General features: G+C 43.2%; 4 protein-coding genes and 1 long non-coding RNA gene across 6 annotated transcripts; 3 read left to right on the forward strand and 2 right to left on the reverse strand.

Annotated features, from left to right (window-relative positions):
- Nucleotides 1-1,357: 1,357 nt before the first annotated feature.
- On the reverse strand, nucleotides 1,358-2,993 carry LOC131882853 (COP9 signalosome complex subunit 8-like). Its single transcript, XM_059230162.1, has 4 exons — nucleotides 2,807-2,993; nucleotides 2,670-2,740; nucleotides 2,427-2,611; nucleotides 1,358-1,693 (listed from the first exon to the last, which is right to left on the reverse strand). Exons 1-4 carry the CDS (start codon nucleotides 2,891-2,893, stop codon nucleotides 1,437-1,439), a joined length of 600 nt encoding a protein of 199 aa, XP_059086145.1. The 5' UTR covers nucleotides 2,894-2,993; the 3' UTR covers nucleotides 1,358-1,436.
- Nucleotides 2,994-4,228: 1,235 nt separating this feature from the next.
- LOC131882852 (CCA tRNA nucleotidyltransferase 1, mitochondrial-like) lies at nucleotides 4,229-7,937 on the forward strand. Of its 2 annotated transcripts, none has more exons than XM_059230160.1 (3): nucleotides 4,229-4,452; nucleotides 5,671-6,108; nucleotides 6,694-7,937. In XM_059230160.1, the coding sequence occupies exons 1-3, from the start codon at nucleotides 4,393-4,395 to the stop codon at nucleotides 7,708-7,710; spliced, it is 1,515 nt and encodes a 504-aa protein (XP_059086143.1). In that variant the 5' UTR covers nucleotides 4,229-4,392; the 3' UTR covers nucleotides 7,711-7,937. The 2 variants fall into 2 exon arrangements, with proteins under 2 accessions (XP_059086143.1, XP_059086144.1); XM_059230161.1 differs by having other exon boundaries at nucleotides 4,231-4,452; nucleotides 5,659-6,108.
- Nucleotides 7,845-10,176, forward strand: LOC131882854 (transcription initiation factor IIA subunit 2-like). The gene is made up of 3 exons (XM_059230164.1): nucleotides 7,845-7,986; nucleotides 8,156-8,341; nucleotides 9,792-10,176. Exons 1-3 carry the CDS (start codon nucleotides 7,888-7,890, stop codon nucleotides 9,954-9,956), a joined length of 450 nt encoding a protein of 149 aa, XP_059086147.1. The 5' UTR covers nucleotides 7,845-7,887; the 3' UTR covers nucleotides 9,957-10,176.
- Nucleotides 10,177-10,420: 244 nt separating this feature from the next.
- LOC131882851 (heat shock protein 60A-like) lies at nucleotides 10,421-16,331 on the reverse strand. The gene is made up of 7 exons (XM_059230159.1): nucleotides 15,942-16,331; nucleotides 14,259-14,553; nucleotides 13,356-13,586; nucleotides 13,073-13,170; nucleotides 12,299-12,865; nucleotides 11,431-11,637; nucleotides 10,421-10,980 (listed from the first exon to the last, which is right to left on the reverse strand). Exons 1-7 carry the CDS (start codon nucleotides 16,314-16,316, stop codon nucleotides 10,816-10,818), a joined length of 1,938 nt encoding a protein of 645 aa, XP_059086142.1. The 5' UTR covers nucleotides 16,317-16,331; the 3' UTR covers nucleotides 10,421-10,815.
- A 57-nt stretch (nucleotides 16,332-16,388) lies between these two features.
- Nucleotides 16,389-17,143, forward strand: LOC131882855 (uncharacterized). Its single transcript, XR_009373541.1, has 2 exons — nucleotides 16,389-16,818; nucleotides 16,886-17,143. It is a non-coding gene; the product is annotated as an uncharacterized LOC131882855 (long non-coding RNA).
- The last annotated feature ends 1,070 nt before the right edge of the window (nucleotides 17,144-18,213 follow it).

An 18,213-nucleotide genomic window follows, 5' to 3' on the forward strand; every position in this document is an offset into this window, starting at 1 on the left:
GGCATTTGCATTTCCAATTGGTACGGGATTGCTGGTATCCGTTCCCATTACAAGCGGTCTGATGCCGGTCAGCCAGCGATGGCAAAATTTGACTTTGAACGACTTTCTGCCACTCTCTGCCACCANCTCTAGCAAACCAAAACCCGCTAATTGGCATTTGCATTTCCAATTGGTACGGGATTGCTGGTATCCGTTCCCATTACATTCTGATGCCGGTCAGCCAGCGATGGCAAAATTTGACTTTGAACGACTTTCTGCCACTCTCTGCCACCATTTTTTGCCAGATGGCCAAAAATGGCTTTTAATCATTTCCAATCCAAGTTATATCCTGATTGGCAAAAATCCACTTTGAAGGAATTTCTGCCACTTTCAGCCACCATTTTCTGCCACCTGGTCAAACATGGCTTTTAATGTTTTCTCATCCCTGCGGTCAGCACGTAACTTGGATTCGGAACCGTCACGTAGTTGCCAGAGGGCAACTTTGAGTGTCACTTTTAGACAAATGGCAACTTTTTTGAATCAATGGCAACTTTTCCCTTATTTCGCAACTTTATATCAACCATTCTTCATGGCATTTTTCTTCTCAAGATTGACATCGTTTCACGGGTATTAGCCTTTGTGGTGCAACTTTGATTCATTGAGGCTTGACAAAATGAAAATAAAGCGTCACGAATAAAAGAAAAGACCCGGTTTGAGGCACAACTGGTAGTCAACCTTCTTTTTTTTGTGTGCAAAAGCAAAAAATGTTTGCAAAAAATCTGCAGTATTTTTTTACACTAGTTTTATCTCTGCAGCTTTCTCATTCAAATTGAAGCAATAAATGGCCAAAATGTCAAGTACAACATTCATACACTGAGAGTACTTCATGCTTTACTTAAGCAACAACGCATTGCTATGCTCAATTTCATACTGACAAGGTGTTTTCATTCACAGCAGATGTACTAGGTTGCTCCAGTAACCTTGTACATATTACCCATTTGCGTTTTGGCTCCAAGCACACTTGAAGGGAGAAATAAGACCTGTTGTAACGATTCAGCAAAATATAATAATTAAATAGAGTGCACCCTTTTTCTGTACTTTTGCACTTTTGTCCACCACAATATTTTAGTCTCTCATACTTTTTGATAAATCTATTTAAAAAGATTAAATGGAAAGATAATTATCCTCCTTTTTGCCCTCTTTGCAGCTTTTTTCTAACAGCTCTGAGTATCACTATACCTGGCACTCTTGACAAAGAAAGAAAACACTCTTGAACTCTCTTGGAAGTCAGTTTGATGTTTGCAAAATTCCAAGAGCTATTCCAGTTTGGTAGCGCTATGACAGGTACAAGTATTGATTTGGAAAAATGAGGCAAAAAAAGATCTGAACACGTTTAATTGAATGGAAAAAAAAATGAAGCCTTTAGCCTTTCCAGTAATTGGTGGGGTCAGTGTGACTTATTGTTTCTCTAGGAAGGACATAAAGTTGGTAAGTTGTCGGAGTTGGGCCTGTGATGGGGTCTGACTGAGAGCTGAGCGTGGGGGCTCTTGTGGATAAAGGGCACCCTCAGTGGGATCATGCCGCCAACCTGATTGAGAGAGGGCCAAGGCCAGAGCAGCCTCTTCTGTCAAGCCAACCATGACAGCAAATTGGCTCAGACTGATGGAGGCATAAGATCTGGCCACAGCTTCCATGTTACTGGCACGGAGATTGGCTGAAACAGATGCAACAGAGCCTTATGATGAAACATATTTCATACGAAAAGGAAACATTTTAAGAAATATTTTATGATCAAAAGTATCACATGTCTGACAGAAAGGTGCTATTAGTCGGTTGAAGGGTTAGTTTTGTTTCAACATTCAATGAGTTGTAGCCTATTTTTATTTTTCTGCATTATCTGGCCTAGAGCATTGTGAGGATAAGTGTCCAACATAAACTGAACAAAACCAATAAAGGCATCAAAGTGACTTAGGGCCTGTGTAATAGTGCAGTTGTTTATTGACAAGTAGTTGGATTCTGGTAGATGAAGATGAACCATTAATTGTGAATGGGAGATGTGCACAACGACAACTATTTCACAAACGTGATTAGTTTAAGACGTGTTTGTTTGAACTTTCCCTCTCAAGCAACTCCTTTCATACTTGCAATTGTTGATCAAGAAAGAAAATAAAACAATTTTTAAATGAACATTTGAAATGAACTGCACGATTTTCTGTTTTTTTTATTTTTATGAAGTTTAATTTCAGAAAAATTGTCCTTTTGCTGCAACCAAAACTTTGGGCAGATTGCTAAAAAGAAAGCTAGCTCAAACATAAAAAGGGGGTCAAACAAAGCTGTCTGTGAACTACACCTATTGAAGCAAATTAATACTGTTTAAAAAAAAAATCATTCAAATCTGTAAACTCTTGCTCAAACATAACATTAAAAACCTTGTAATTATTCTTTACCTATCAATTTTTGGGCCAGATCTTGTGTGTAAGTGGGCAAAGCGGGAGTGGGATTCAGAGCGCGAAAGGCAGCCGGTCCGTCCCCCTGAATGAGTGCCTTGACCACCGTCCAAATCTGCGCCAATTCAGCGTGCTCGCGTTTGGTCTCCTCCGACAGGCGCTTCCACAACAGCTTGGCCTGAAAGCTGAAATAAATAGCCCTCAGTCAGAATAATGTCCACACAGCGAAATAAATCGACTCACAGATCATTCTGAAGACAGTAAATTAGCATGAGTTGGGCGTACACGCTAGCCGAGGCTTGACAATCCGGAGCCTAGAACGATAGATTGAAACCATGCGGATCCTTGATCAAGGGCCATGTACAGCAGGAGAGACTTACTTCCAATTCGGCGCGTTCGAGGCGTTCCTGTTCAGCTTGAAAAGCCATGGCACCGCCTTCCACGGCGCTCAAAACGCTCAATTGCATCAATTCGTGAAGAATAAGATCGTTTGCAGAATCGAGTTCGAGGTTGAGAGATTAATTTTGGTGTGAGAATGTTGTCAGTCTTCGTTTGTTGCGTTCAGTGAGGCCGTAGTTTTGTAGAAAATGAGCCAAAACTAATTGGTCTTGGAAATGATTCTTGTTTTCAATTTTCTGGAGACCAAGACTTTCTCCAGACCTTTTAGATGGTAATAACCACACCCGAACATGGAGAACAAAAAGAAACAATTGACTATCGGGCTCAACAATATGGTTTGGAAAGACAAAAAAACAGTTCTGAGAGGAGCCGATTTCATAGCGAGTTTCCATAATTTCGGATTGGGTTTTGTATCAAATGCAATCCGTTCGACTTTCCACTGCCTCCAATCAATTTACCAAAGCTCAGGCAAAAGTAACGAAATTGAGGTGATATGTTCCCTTTTTCAATGGAGAAACTGTAATTTCATTCTAATTTGAAATGATGTCATTGCAAGGACCAAAAAAACAAACTATTTTTCCTTTTTTGGACCTCCAAATAGATTGTTGTCGATATTTTTGCGTTTCTAGCTTGACAGTTGTGAAAATTGCAAAGCTTTTGAGGCAATCTTACAATCGTCTGTAAGTAACAATCATTTGTATGTAAAAGGATCTTATTCAATTTGACTTTGAGCCAAACCTCATTTCAGTTGATTGAAAGCTTTTTGATCTTTTTCGCGAAAATTTACCCAACTTATTATACCCAATTTCCATACTAGTGTGCCAGAGCTTTACACTTCTCAATTGAGTTATTCATTTTGGCTGTAATCCGTTCCTTTTATTGGGGAACAACTTATTTTGCCCTCTCCATATCCAAAAGAAATTCTCAATCTGACCGCATCCCGAATTGGTTGGTCAATCTGATCAGGATCCCATGCACAACCATAATATGGACTATGCCATGAACCCCTTTATGAAGTAATATCCATGCACATATGATATGTGTAATTCCTTTTTTTTAAGGTTGGTCGAGAAATTTCCTTTAGCAGTCCTGTTTCCCAGAATGCGTCTTTGGTGTCCAAAATATGTCTCAAATGAGCGGACAAACTGTACAGAATGTGACTGGATGAACACAGATTCTGGTTAATGTGCACTTAATATCCTGATTTAGGTCTTCCAGTTTCAGAGGCTTCCGAAATGTGAACATTCGACCACCACATGAAAATCTCTAAAAAAATTGGCTAGAAACAAAATAACATAATCCAGAAAGAACTGTCACGCTGAAAGTGGGAAATGAAGTTCACCGATCAACTATCAAATACAGATATATTAATTTCTTCTTTGATAAAGTCGACTATCGATAATAACTTAACCAGACCCGAGTAATGCATTTACAAATACAACAAATAAAAAAAGCGTGTCCTAAAACATCAGGATAAAAACGCGATTCCTCGCTGGCCTCTGGTTTGAGTTGACAGATCCCTGAAAGATGACGTCACTGTCGTCGTGTGTGTTGCAAATTGTGCTGAATGTGTGGCTGCCCGAGTTCATCATCCGGGATTGAAAACCCAGTCAGTCGTCCTTCTCAGGTAATGCGATTTATTGTCGGGTATAACTAATCGGTAAATGGGGTTTCAAGGTGAGAGGTTGCAGTGAATAGCGTGCAATTGTTCCGTGGGGTAAAACCGGTAAAAACCTGCATGTCACATGGATTCCACCCAGGGTCACGATCTTGAACATACGTTCAACAAGTCCTAGACTGGTGAATGTTCATGAGGGTAGAGGTTGCTTTTAAAGGCTCAGACACCAAGACACCAAAGGGCTGATATAGCAAGTGGCGTCATTTAACGCCAGCTTGCCCGACAGAGTTCTAACAAAAAATGCAAAACCGTGGATGTACTTTTTCCCCTCTATGTCAATTCAAGCTATGGATTTGCTGCATTTCCAGCTGTCACGAGCGTTGCATCTTTTGATTATTGCTCAAGTTGTAATGTTTAACCATGGGATGTGGAAAGCAGCATATTATTGTATTATTTCATTGGACAGAAGACCTAGATGCCATGGATGCATGTTTCCTTTGTGTAAAGCATGTATGATAATGAATGACACTATGAAAAAAAGATACAGATTATTTTTTGCATAACTTTCCTGTAAGTTTACCGTTCCTAAGTTATTGGTCTCTTGGAATTGTTCTTCTTGGTTCTAACTGTACTAACTAAGTGCTAAGTAGCATTTAGGTCAAATGTCGTGACTTTGAACCTGAGCCTTCAAAATCTTGGATCATCCATCCTCTCATCTCATTGTAGTAAGTGGTTAAAAAAATCGGCTTAGAAGGAAAATATTTCTGATTTGACACTGACAGAAATGGAGATTGCTGATGAAATAATTGGGATATGGTGCAACATTCAGTTCTTAGTTCCAAATCTTAAGTTACTTTAGTATTTTGTGCTTAAATGCCAGGAGTTTTTGATCAGTATTGGAGAGAAATTTATCAGGTTGGTGACGTCGCTCTAATTTCTACATGGCCTATTTTTCACCGCTTTTGTAAAGACAATCCTAATTTTGCCACCAAAACCTATAATCATACAATTTTTATTGTAACAAAACTTGGCTGGACCAAATTTAACCTGAACGACTCCACAGTAATTGTTGAACGTTACGTACATCAGGCAATATTTCCCAAAGGATTAGCAATGATTTTCTCCAATTTGGCCCATTTTCAGCCACATTTAGTCCAAGCTCCGAGAACCGTCTCTTTCCTAATGTAAGGAGAGTTCTTGAATTTTTCTTCTCAGTTCCCTTTGTAGGTGAAACCTATGGGCCGGGTTTTGGGCGGGGCACTCTTACGCCATTGTTGGAGGCCTTTGAGAGGTGGTCTTGTCCGACAAGCAGCCATGAAGGCTTCTTCTTCTTCTCACACCTCCACTTCTTGTTCGGTCTCTCTGGCTCAAACCCCGGGTTTCAAGGCCTTGGCCGAAAATCCCGAAGTGGACTTATTAAAAACGCTTTTCGCCCGTCACGGCTTTCCCTTGCGATTGGCAGGTGGGGCCGTTCGAGATTTGCTGAGTGGGGACACGCCTCAGGATCTTGATTTTGCTACCACTGCCACACCCCACGAGATGAAGACGTTGTTTGAGACGGAGTCGATTCGCACCATCAACGAATTGGGTGAGAAACACGGCACGGTCACTTGCCGCATCAACGACTCCGCCAACTTTGAGGTCACTACCCTAAGAATCGACAAAGTAAGAGCTGACATGTACATTCATCATTTATTCATCTTGATTCATTGGATGGAAATTTCATATCCTCTGATTTTCAATGTTTTCAACTTGATTTGGATCAATCCTATTCCAAAGATTAAATGAGTATGTCTGTATCGTTGTCACTATTGTGGTCAAATATATCTTTTTCGGGAAGGGGTTGTTGTCCAAGACTTAAAAAATCTTTTGCTTTTGGAAAAGCCACCCGACTGAACTGACATTTAGTTCAATAAATGTTTGATTTCGTTGGGATTTGGAATGCAATGTTCCAAAACTAGTTCAAAATAGAAAACGCCTTTGTAAATCTGGCTTTAAATCGTCCACAAGATCAACACTCACATGTTCAGTGCGAATATTAGAGGGAGGCAAATCGAATACATCTTGAATTGAAGTTGAATCACATGGTTATAGTTGTCGTGTGTGGTTTATATAAAGTTTTGTGACATTATTCTCAAGTTAAATCACGTAAATCATTCATGTACATAAGATTATTTGGGGTTCAATTGAAATGCGAACCAAGTCTTTCATACTAATACATCTTTGTTCTGATGAATCTCCCGCAAACAGGTCACCCACGGACGAAAAGCCGACGTGGAATTCACCAAAGATTGGGTCCTGGACGCCAACCGTCGGGATTTGACCATTAACTCTATGTTCCTGGATCTGGAGGGAAACTTGTATGACTACTTCAACGGTGCTGAAGACCTCCAGAAGCGCCGTGTGGCTTTTGTCGGTGAACCCGAGAGGCGAATCCAGGAGGATTTTCTCCGGATCTTGCGCTACTTTCGCTTCTTCGGCCGCATCTCCGCCTCTCCCGATACCTTTGAAGAACAAACCCTCGACGCCATTCGACTCAATGCCGCAGGTTTGGCTCAGATCTCAGGGGAGCGGATCTGGATGGAGTGGAAGAAGATCATGATGGGTCGATTCTCGCAGGAGATCATGCTGCAAATGCTGGACGTTGGTCTTGGCACTCATATTGGTCTACCCGAAAACCCAGACATTGATCAATTTAAGACCGTAGTCCAAAGAGCACCGGAGAGTCACCCCATTACTCGGATCGTGGCCTTGTTGAAGGATGACCGGGACATGATGCAACTCCATGTACGCCTCAAACTGTCCGCTTTCGAAAGGGACCTAGGATTGTTCCTTGTGGAGCACCGTCAAGAGTTTCCCGCCCTAGAAACGACGGCGTTGGATGCAATTAGACCGTACCAGTACATGATTGTGGACCACAAGGGTAAACCCAACGATGTCCGCACGTGGGCAGAAGAGTTGCTCAAATATCAAGGCCAACCTGACTTGGCGAAACAGATCAAAGAGTGGGACCCACCTCGATTTCCCATCTCTGGGAAGATCCTTTTGGACAAGGGTTGTCCTAAAGGTGTGATTTTGGGTGCGGTGCTCAGGGAGTTAAAAGAACAATGGAAACATTCGGGTTTCGAAGCCACAGAGGAGGATTTACTTCAAGGCTTGGATGCCGCCATCTCCAAGGTGGATTTAGTGGCCTTGCAGCAAAAGAAAGAGCCGTCGTTCAGTGCGAAGAAGCGTAAACGAGAGTTCATTTCCCGAACGACGGATTAGTCTAGTGCAAAGGAAGTGTGCACGTTTCTCATATGCACTCCTTGATCTTTGGGACCCCTCGTGTGTCCGTTCGTACCTGCCTTCCCAAGTTAAACTTGTATTCATTGTAATGTACCTAAATTCACTTGCCCATATTGCTGATTAAAGAGAACCCCGCACCCAAGATCCTGCACACGAATGTTACATAACTTTGTTAAAACTCTTCTCTTGCAACTCTCTCTTTTAGACATGTCATACCAGCTTTACAGAAACACCTCTTTGGGACAGACTCTACAGGTATTTCCATTGAAAAAGTGTCCCGACACTTGTGTTCTTGAGAGGCATGAATAATACTTTGCATAACATGAGCACACTTGAGAATCTTGTGTTCGTCTGATGAAAACGCATGTGGTTCAATAAATCGGCTGATACTGTCAAAGCCTCCGAGTCTATTCTCTTTTTATAGGACTCCCTGTACGAATTGATGCAATATGGACAAATCCCCCCTAGTCTGGCCACGGAAGTTTTGCTGCAATACGACAAAGCCATCAATGAGGCCTTGAACTCGCGAGTCAAAAACCGGGTTTGGTTTCACTCCGGAAAGTTATCTACCTATCGCTTTTGCGACAATGTGTGGACGTTCCTCTTAAAGGTAAGTCCAAAGCTGAGAAAACTCACTTAATGCTGATCTGAAATCATGCTCTTAAAATTTCATCAATAGATGGCGCCCCAAAAAGAGAGTTCAGATTTCATTTTGTTTAAATCAAAACCAAGTAAAAATCTGAACGAAATAGTTTTTAAAACGTATATTTTTGATTGGGTCTAGTTGTTATTGAAATTGAGCGGATTAACAGATTAGCTAATTTCAACTGAATATGAAAAATAAAAAAGGAATACATTTAAAATGGGTGAAAGTAATATGTCTTTTAGAGAAATTCTTTTTTGCTAATCAGAAGCAATGATTTTCCAATTTTGCAACTGCTGTTCAATTTGTAGCAATTCTTCACCATTCTTGGACTATTTAAGGGAAATGATTTAACCGGAATTTTAAGCAAAAATCGCCGTTTAGAATTTGGATGAAAATATCGCAAGAACTGTGATTTTTTTTTCTTTGAAACTTTTTAATAACGACTAGAATTGTTCCTGAAAATTGAGGCCTGTCTAATAATTGAACTGGACTCTTGATTCGAAGTTGAGCCTCGTTATAGTTCTTTGACAAATCCAAAACAGTTCGATTATTTTTTTTGACGACCAGTTTTCAGAGGTATAAGCAAAATTTTCATGCGGGCAAAAGAAACCAAACGCCACGGTTAGGAATATTATTTCATGACTCTGTGTCTGAGAGTGGCTGGAAAGCCAGTTTCTGGTCCCTTTTGAAGGGAAAGAACATTTCCACATTTCAGATTTGGCTTCAAGTGGTTTTGAATGAAAATTGTACCTTGAAAACCAGTTCCCATATAAGAAAATTGCGTCTTCAGTAGTCAGGTCTCTTTTTATATGTAGTTCATTCAAGTTTGGATTTCAAAAAGTCAATATGGTCAACACCTAAAGTGCTTTCACCATTTCATCATGTGTTCTCTTGTGAAGAGAAGCTCAGGCAAGCCCTAGCTATTTGTCTTCAAACTCAACAGCATGAACTGGTGAACACATTCAAGATGTCTTGACCACATATGTAAAGATTGAAAGGTAATAAATAAACAAAGTATAACCTTTCATTTTAATAGTCCTGGGGATTACATTCCCTGTAGCGGTTAGAAAAGCCCGTGAAAGAACAAACCAAAAAATGAATAAAAAAAATATATATGGACTTTGTTCAAGCCTCACTTTTAACAACTCCACGCAAAGAATGCCCCCACTATTGAATAAATAGCTATTCTTGCCCGTTCTCAAAACAAAGTAGTAGGTCAGAAATGAAGGCCACCAACCCTAAACAAAGATATAATTTCGCCATGGATCAAGACTTAACCTTTCTTTCTTACCTCTCTTCCAAGAGAGAGAGTAGAGCGAATGAGTGAGATAAACGTGATTGAAACAATCAACGATCATATTTGTTTGTTGACCAAATTCCTTTTTTCTTTTTTTAAAATCGAGCTTGATTGCAGGACGTGGAATTCAAGGAGAACACTCAAATGTTTCTGAACGTGGGCAAGGTCAAGATTGTGGCTTGCGATGCGAAGGCCTCTCACGGAGGAGCTGAGGGCGGTTCGGCCCCCGCCCCTTCGACCTCTTCGAAGAAGCAGTCCTCGTCGTCCGCTTCGGCCAAGTAATTGTTGACCGGTTCGCAGCGGATTATTTGCGAATATCATTTTAGCATCCGAGCCAAGCATTCGTCACAAGTGATTTTTATCTGGTCATAGTCTGTGGAATACACGTGCACACACGCACATGCATATTCACACGCACACAAGTGATAAGACTCTAAATGTCGTCAATGTCATCATTGTTGTCAATTGTTCAGTTTCGAGCGAATAAACCGCCTCAATCCCAGCCTCCTATGACGTTTTTTTTTTCGAATTGGGCACTTCACACCAGGGCGGTATACCGGGCGGAGCGGGAATTTAAAATGAAAAATTAAGAACAATATTTGAAGCAAAACTTGCATACACATGCTACACTAATCATACTTTCCTCTAATAATAATAGTAATAATAATTCCTATAATGCCGCTTGATAGGGCATGGTCTATAATTATTTGAAATTTCTAAGCCAAGACAAATAATCACCGGACGAGTTCGTTTGAATAGTAAGACCCCTTTTATTTAGGTATAAATATAATAAATGCAACCTAAGATCCATTTATTTCCATAGATGACAGCCAAGGGCAAAACGTCGAGGGTCGTCGATGAGATGAGATACAGGCTCCCAGGGTTGCCATTGTGTGTGCTCGAAAAGAGCCGCCTCAACCCCCTCCTCCCTGCTTCTCTCCTTCCAGCTAAGCCAGCAAACAATGAAAATCGGCTCTTGAACGTGGACGGACAGACAGACAGCCAGAGACAGAGAGAGGGGCCGGGGAAAAACAGCCAGAGCATGAAGATTGAGTGACTTGTGTTCATGAGGTTTCTTCCAGAATGTAACAGGTGCATGAATTTAGTGAGAATGGGGGTGGTGGTGACGAACTGGGGTTCTTTACATCATTCCGCCCATGCCTCCCATGCCTCCCATACCACCCATGCCGCCTGGCATACCACCACCACCGGCTGGCGCATCTTCCTTAATCTCCGTGATGACTGCTTCGGCTGTGGTCAAAAGAGACGCCACACCAGCCGCGTCGGTCAGGGCGGAGCGCACAACCTGAAAGCAAGACAAGAGGGAATTTAAAAAAAATAATATAAAACAGTTGGGTTATGCTTGTTCAACGTTGGCTTCAAGTCCTGTGTACTGAACCGGACAGACAGCTTTTTAGCTAGAAGCCCATTTTTTTGCGGACTTCCTCATCGCTGCTGGGATTCCAAACCCAACATTTCAAGACGAGAAATTTATTCATTTTACGGAACTATTACTATTGCACTATTTTCACCAGGATAATTCAAGATGGCTTGAAATTGTAACGCCTTCGAATTCTTGTCTTGTTGAACGTTGGAGTTTTGCCAAGGCCATGGACTAAAGGCCAAGACGTTATTGGAACGACCTTTGATTTGGTCTTCCTCCACGAGCACCAAACGAAAGCATAGAGACCGCTTTTGCTCGGTTAGGCGTGAGGGATGTTAGGGAACTAGGGAATATGAGAGCCGTGGCACTTACCTTGGTGGGGTCGACGATACCGGCCTCGATCATGTTGACAAAGGTATTCTCGGCGGCGTTGTAACCCGTGTTGAGGTCTTGGGCCTCCTTGACTTTGTTGACAATGACCGAGGCGTCGACTCCGGCGTTCTTGGCAATTTGGTAGCAGGGCCGAGTCAGGGCATATCGGACGATTTCCACTCCCTTCTTTTGATCGGCATTGGTGGCCTAGAGGGTTGCAAAAAGGGTGTTGCTGGGTTAGCTTTTGGAGCAACATGTGAGCATGTGTTCAACTTTGGTCAGGATTTGACATTTTGTAGGACATTGGAGTTCTGAAATGGCTATGGATATAGCTAAAACGTTTTGGAATATCCCATTTTGATTGTTCTTCCTCCACGAGCACCGATTTGAACCATTGAAACCGGATCAAGTCAGTTAGGCGCGAGGTTCATTTTGTACGGCTACTACAATTTTCAATCTCATATTAGAAGGTCATCTGACTGTCTTTTAGAGAATTGATACTTATTCCTTCAATCACCCCGACAGTACAAAGCACAGACGACATATGAATGAACCTTCTGGTTATTGGTTACCAATAACCAGAAGATTTTGCGAGGTTTCTCATTCTGTGCCTTGTTACGTGCGGCACTTGAGGAAACGTTGCTTTTGACAGATTTGATTCTTCTGTCAAAAGCTAAAGCTAAAAGCTTCTAATGAGACAGACTTGATATTCAGCTCAAAGGAAGGAGAATATGCAGCGTGTTCAACCGCTTTCCAATTGTTGATTCTAGACCCTAGCATTTCCGTCCATTTCTGGTGACCATGGTGACGTACTAACCATTACAGAAGACCTTAACAATATTACTAAACTTCCCAAAGATGATCTTACCTTAACCCCATCCAAGCTGGCGATGCATCGGATGAGAGCGGTTCCACCCCCCGGAACGATGCCTTCCTCAATGGCGGCCCGGGTGGCGCAGAGGGCGTCGTTGACGCGGTCCTTCTTCTCGTTCATCTCGACCTCGCTGGAGCCGCCAATCTTGAGCACGGCCACACCCGAACTCAGACGAGCCATACGCTCCTGCATCTTCTCCTTCTCGTACTCGGAGCTCGAGTCCTCAATCTGATCCTTGAGTTGCTGGACCCTCTTGGCGATCTCGTCTTCTCGGCCTTTGCCCTTCAGGAAGAGCGTGTCGTCCTTGGTGATGGACACTTCGCCCACCTGACCAAAGTCATGGGCTTGGATGTCCTCGAGCTTGAGGTCGGTGCCTTCCGAGCCGAAAACGACACCTCCGGAGGCGATGGCCATGTCTTGCAAGGTATTCTTGCGATTATCGCCGAAACCAGGGGCCTTGACTGCGGCCACTTGAAGGCCGATCTTGAGACGATTGACCACCAGGGTGGTGAGGGCCTCACCGTCGATATCTTCGGCCACGATGATCAAGGGGCGTTTGGACTGGAGAGAGGGGAAATAGTACGATTAAAGAGGAGATTCATACCCAAACCATCAGGTGAGGAGGGCAAACGTGAAGTTTCAGTGAAATTGAGCGTTTTCTCCCCACGGTGGATTGAATTTACCGATTCAGTAGGACAGGGATAACTTAAATATCATCACGGTAGTAAGGGGCTAGCTAGCGGTTAATCAACGGTTTTGATCATTTACCTGATTAGCCAATTCGAGGGCGGGGATGATGGATTGAATGGAGCTGATCTTTTTCTCCGAGTACAAGACCAACGCATCGTTGTACTCCACTTTGGCACCTGAAATTGTGAGTGTAACACGTTGTGATCAAGAACCAGCTCATCAGGGTCCACATGAAATCCAGTTCAAATGGGGCTAGTCTGAATAAGCGGAACTAGCTTTTGTTTTTGTTAGGTATCCAAGATACCGTCCCTAACCCCTTGATTTCAGAAGTTGAAGTGAGGATTCCATCTAGAGCTATTACCTTTGGTGGTGTTAATGAAATATGGGGAAATGTAGCCGCGGTCGAATTTCATGCCCTCGATGACTTCCATCTCGTCGTGGAGCGTTTTTCCATCCTTGACGGTGAGCACGCCTTCCTTGCCCACTTTGTTCATGGCGTCCGAGATTAGTTTGCCAACAGTGGTGTCGCCGTTGGCAGAAATTGTGGCCACCTGGTAGACCTCCTCCGGTGTGGTCACGTGTTTGGACATTTCTGAAGAAGATAGAACCCCAACCACAAATCATTAGTTGACTGATGTGGATTTAAAAAAAAGTGTTGCAAAACGGATAAACCCACAGATCATACGACTAGATATCGCATTGGCCCGACCTCAGTGCAGAAGAAAATGGATTTTAAGTCAACAACTCTGCACACCAAAAGAGAGGAGGGTGACTGCCTGATCAGTAGCAACGACTTACAATCGCTGGGTCTTCAACGAACGGCATCAGTGGCAAACTCACTCAGAATCCGGCCACGCTGGCCGATGAAAAAGCATGAGTCACTGTACACCAAAATTTATGTACCAGCTGATGAGGGCAAGCGTTCGCATTTTTCCTTGCACTATGCGAGGTCTAGTCATTATATGGTCCGTGGATAAACCCCTTGCATATAAAGGAAAACAAGTCAAGTACTCGTTTCACTTCCGATTAGAATGGCCTAATTAGACACTACTTCAAATTACTTAATTGACAAATGTGGCATTTCTTCTTCGACCAGGAACTCGGGGGTTAGCATGGCCGAATGGGTGAACCGCCATATTAGTCTACCTCTCCATTCCGTCCCCTTCCAGCATGGATTCAGGCCAGGAAAGGGTGCGATTCAGTAAGAGAGGAAGGAACCGACAATCGACTCATCCCAAATCGTTGAAGGGGAGCAACACCTCACCTTTGAGTTGTTGGTTGACGTGATCGACCGCAGCCAAGAGACCGCGGCGAATTTCCACGGGGTTGGCTCCGTGGGTGACACTGTCGAAGCCCATCTTGGCAATGGCGCGGGCCAGCACGGTGGCCGTGGTGGTGCCATCACCGGCCTGCTCGTTCGTGTTGTTAGCCACATCTTGGACGAGTTTGGCGCCGATGTTCTGGAACTTGTCGGCCAACTCGATGCCTTTGGCCACGGTCACTCCGTCCTTGGTGATCTTGGGCGAACCCCAAGAGGATTCAATGATCACGTTCCGACCCTGAAAAGAAGAGGCTAACCTCTGAACCCATGGTTGTGGCCCGGCTTTTGTGTGGCGATGGGTGGAGGGTGTGTGATGGGGCCGGGGATCAGCTTGGAAAGGTGTCCACACCAACAATAGGATCGCGTAGAGCTATTCTCATCATTTCCCCAGCCCCATCGGCTTCAGGTGTTCTTCTCGCACTCGGATAATCAATCAATAACATATGGCCAGTTGATAGTGGTTGAAAAAAACCCGGGATTGACCAACAATACCAGGCTCACAGGAAAAGTAATTCCAAAGTAATTAAGTAATGAAATGGATTGGTTGTCAAAGGTACTGATTGGGGACCAAATTAATATTTGTAATGAAATATGACATGGCTGCCGGAATGTAGGAAGCCCCTTTGTTAGCCTCAAAAAGTAACACCGATTTGCTGATAAACGTTCTTCCCCGACGATTGGTTGGGGGTCCTCTTTTTTTTAAATAAGTAGCAAAGTGTTCAAAGGTTTAGATAAGAGATTTCAATAGGTTATTAATACCGTGTTAGGTGCGGCTAAGTTCAAAAAAGTAGCACCGCTAGCTAATCGACGTATCTCTATGACCAAGACTAGTCGTTAGGACTCTACCAATAGTAGTCTTGTCATGTTACAGGTTCGTCCTGTCCATAGTTTTATTGAAGCTGAAAAAATACAATTTTCAACATATGCCTGGCAACCCTGATATCTTGACTAGCAAATCGGACCAAAGTTTCTACAGACAGTAGCCAAAAGGTAATTGTGGCTGAATTGGCTTTGTGTTATGACTAGTCTTGGTCAAGGTACGTTCGTAATTTTCAGTGGTTTATGTTTGAGCCCATCGATGTGATCCTGAGTGCGGGCCGAGTTCAGCACAAGTTCACACGCAACCTCTCATCTTTGGGTGGTCGGTAGTAATGATGGGATCAAATCTTCAATTCAAGGGGGCCAGACAACGTTCGAAGTGAAAGCACCAACGTATTTCATCATGGTTTGCTGGTTTGACGGATGATAATCCAGGGTTACGTACTTGGTGAAGCTACCTAACGGGTTTCGGGCATTCCACCAGTAAGCTACCATAGGCTATTGAAAATGTAAGTTAGAAGCCCTCCTAAGGCATCCATCCGATAGGGGCCGGCTCCATCGACAATGATTCGATATATCAAGACTAATAAACAGAACCAACCGACCGGTGACTGCCCATTCAATTACACCCCAACACTTGAAGTACCACAAGAAAAGGTGCGAGCCCCAAAATGGCGCTCCCAAAAATGACAAAAAGAATCATCTCGTAACATGAATGCCTGGCTCTCGGCCTCTAGGCCTAGGCCTGTTCCATGGAAATCATGGAAGCCCAAGCCATCCAAGGAAACAGGTTGGCCGATCACGTACCTTGGGTCCCATGGTCACAGACACGGCGTCCGCCAAAATGTCCACGCCAATCAACATCTCTTTGCGCACCTCGCTCCCAAAACGCACATCCTTGGCATAGCCCCGCACGCCCCACCCACTCCCGCCCAGAGGCCGGGCGCTAAGCGGCGTGAGGCCACGCCCCACCGCGTTCAAAGCCGCTCGATACATGGGACTAACGGGTGAGAAAATGAATAAACACCGGATGACGGGCTGCACGCACACCTTCTTGGCAGAGTCCACACGAGACAACTGACCAGATTGACTGACTAACACGAGGTCGACACCCCACAGAGGAAGGGAAAGCCGAACCACGCGGAATTCGGCTTGAGCGTGATGAAATGCCTTCCAGTCCATTCTGGGTGAACCCAATTTATTGCGTCTCTTGGGGACACTTGGAGACACGTCCAGACACTCTGAATAGCATTTAATTTCAAATTGAGTGTTAATTTTGTGTGTTATACTCATTTTACGTTCAATTGTGAGGCCTGAGCTTTATTTTTCCGTTTATTGAACTGCAGATGCTAGTCACCTTCAAATCGGCATCATGGCCGTCTATCCGGTCGATGGGTTATGTAATGGAGCTCGGCCCAAGTGAGCGCGTGATCAGAAGTATCAGTTCCGAATCGAGTATACTACGCGCCGACCGGGCCGCTAAACGGAGACATTATTTCTAGAAAGATCCGCGCCTTGCCGGCCTATGTCCCCTTGAGTGGGTCATTAGCCGCTGCGGCATGGGTCGGTCAGCTGGACTAGCCTGGCATCGACTCCTGTTGATAACCCTGGGCCGCCAAATGCCCATGGGATGTTCCTTGGGCGAGGATTCCCAAGTGGGGCCAGACCGGGAAACCATAACAGGGTGAGATTTTGTAGAACTTGAAATACACGTTTCCCATCAGACTGACATATTATTCCTTGATTTTAAGAGCCTAGCCAATGCTTCGCACCTTGTATCTGCAGCATAAATCAACCATCCCAGTGAGTGTACCTACATTTGACTCCATAAAGAGTCCGTCCGCCACTCTCATTATTATTTGCATCCGAGCAGTCACCCTTGGGACCCAACTTTAACTTAAGGCTTGCCGTTTCGAACTCCACCCATAGGTTCAATAAAAAATGCATTGACCTATTGTGTAAATAGTTAAAATTTGAAATACTTGGAAATGTAATTGATTACCAAATTGTCCACAGTCCAGACATAAGTCCTTTCTAAAAACTCAAGTCATGCCAACGTCTTCAAATTGAGCGAAGTACGTAAAGTCCAGATAACCCAGGCCCCCAAAGACACAAGACCTTTGGATTTACATCTCCTTTCAACGGTCCCTTATGCCATGACGCCCCTCTCTATATTCTTTGTCATAGCACGAATGTTGTGCCCTCTGCTTTATCTAGGTGCAGACAAACAAACAGAAATGAGAGAATATGTTCTGAAATACCAGCCTTAATCAAGGAATTATTTGCTGAATAAACTTATTAATATGCAATTAACATACCATCAATAGGTATGGGAAACATTTCAAACCCTTATGAAAGGTAAATTTCTCAATGTGATGACATCCAACTCAGGATTAAGAGCGTTTAACTGTATGCTTGATACAGCTCATCAAAGTTCTACCCAGGGTGTTAGTTGTTTCTCAATCGCAGGAATAGATTATAATAGCAATTAGTTTGGTTAAAAAGAGTAATTCATTCCCCAATCATTACTTGCAAAAGAATGCAATGGCTCTAAGTTACTCTTGACAATTACTTTCACTAAGACTTAGATGACCTACATCTTTAGATTTTTGCCTCTACAAGACCATATTTTGAAACATTTGTTCATTCATGTTGCAAATGGTCCTCAAATTTTTAGTTTTCCAGTTTTCCAAAATGCGACACTAATGAGCATTGATATTGTTTATTTGTTTAGCACTGCATTACTCCACTCCCATTCTAGCTCATGTTTGTATCATGTTTATTAAAAAGCAGAATGAGAAATTCTTGATCGTATGAAACTTCCTTGTATGAACCCTGTGCCTAAAGCCATGGATTAATATGGGGGCGAGTTGAGAAATTTGGTGCAACATACTCAAGCCAAAGGAAAATTTTGCTCTGGGTCAGCTATGTCATTCCAACAGAATATTAATAAAGAGATATAAGCAATAGTCAACTCTTATCATTTTTTATCCCTTTATACACACAGTTTCATACATTTTACAATCTGATTAGACCAAGAGCCGCAATAAAGGTTGTTTTTATTAATAATGCATTCCAA

The sequence above is a fragment of the Tigriopus californicus genome, chromosome 6, assembly GCF_007210705.1.
Source record: "Tigriopus californicus strain San Diego chromosome 6, Tcal_SD_v2.1, whole genome shotgun sequence".
NCBI classification, from domain to species: Eukaryota; Metazoa; Arthropoda; class Copepoda; order Harpacticoida; family Harpacticidae; genus Tigriopus; species Tigriopus californicus.

Coding starts and splice junctions, on each gene's coding strand:
- LOC131882853 (XM_059230162.1), bottom strand. CDS start 2,893: ATGCAATTGAGCGTTTTGAGCGCCGTGGAAGGCGGTGCCATGGCTTTT. Junction 2,741..2,806: donor TCGAACGCGCCGAATTGGAA/GTAAGTCTCTCC, acceptor CTATCGTTCTAG/GCTCCGGATTGTCAAGCCTC. Junction 2,612..2,669: donor TACTGTCTTCAGAATGATCT/GTGAGTCGATTT, acceptor TATTTATTTCAG/CTTTCAGGCCAAGCTGTTGT.
- LOC131882851 (XM_059230159.1), bottom strand. CDS start 16,316: ATGGACTGGAAGGCATTTCATCACGCTCAAGCCGAATTCCGCGTGGTT. Junction 13,587..14,258: donor CGTCAACCAACAACTCAAAG/GTGAGGTGTTGC, acceptor TATCTTCTTCAG/AAATGTCCAAACACGTGACC. Junction 13,171..13,355: donor TTTCATTAACACCACCAAAG/GTAATAGCTCTA, acceptor TCACAATTTCAG/GTGCCAAAGTGGAGTACAAC.
- LOC131882854 (XM_059230164.1), top strand. CDS start 7,888: ATGTTACATAACTTTGTTAAAACTCTTCTCTTGCAACTCTCTCTTTTA. Junction 7,987..8,155: donor CTTTGGGACAGACTCTACAG/GTATTTCCATTG, acceptor CTCTTTTTATAG/GACTCCCTGTACGAATTGAT. Junction 8,342..9,791: donor TGTGGACGTTCCTCTTAAAG/GTAAGTCCAAAG, acceptor GCTTGATTGCAG/GACGTGGAATTCAAGGAGAA.
- LOC131882852 (XM_059230160.1), top strand. CDS start 4,393: ATGTGTGGCTGCCCGAGTTCATCATCCGGGATTGAAAACCCAGTCAGT. Junction 4,453..5,670: donor CAGTCAGTCGTCCTTCTCAG/GTAATGCGATTT, acceptor TTCCCTTTGTAG/GTGAAACCTATGGGCCGGGT. Junction 6,109..6,693: donor CTACCCTAAGAATCGACAAA/GTAAGAGCTGAC, acceptor TCCCGCAAACAG/GTCACCCACGGACGAAAAGC.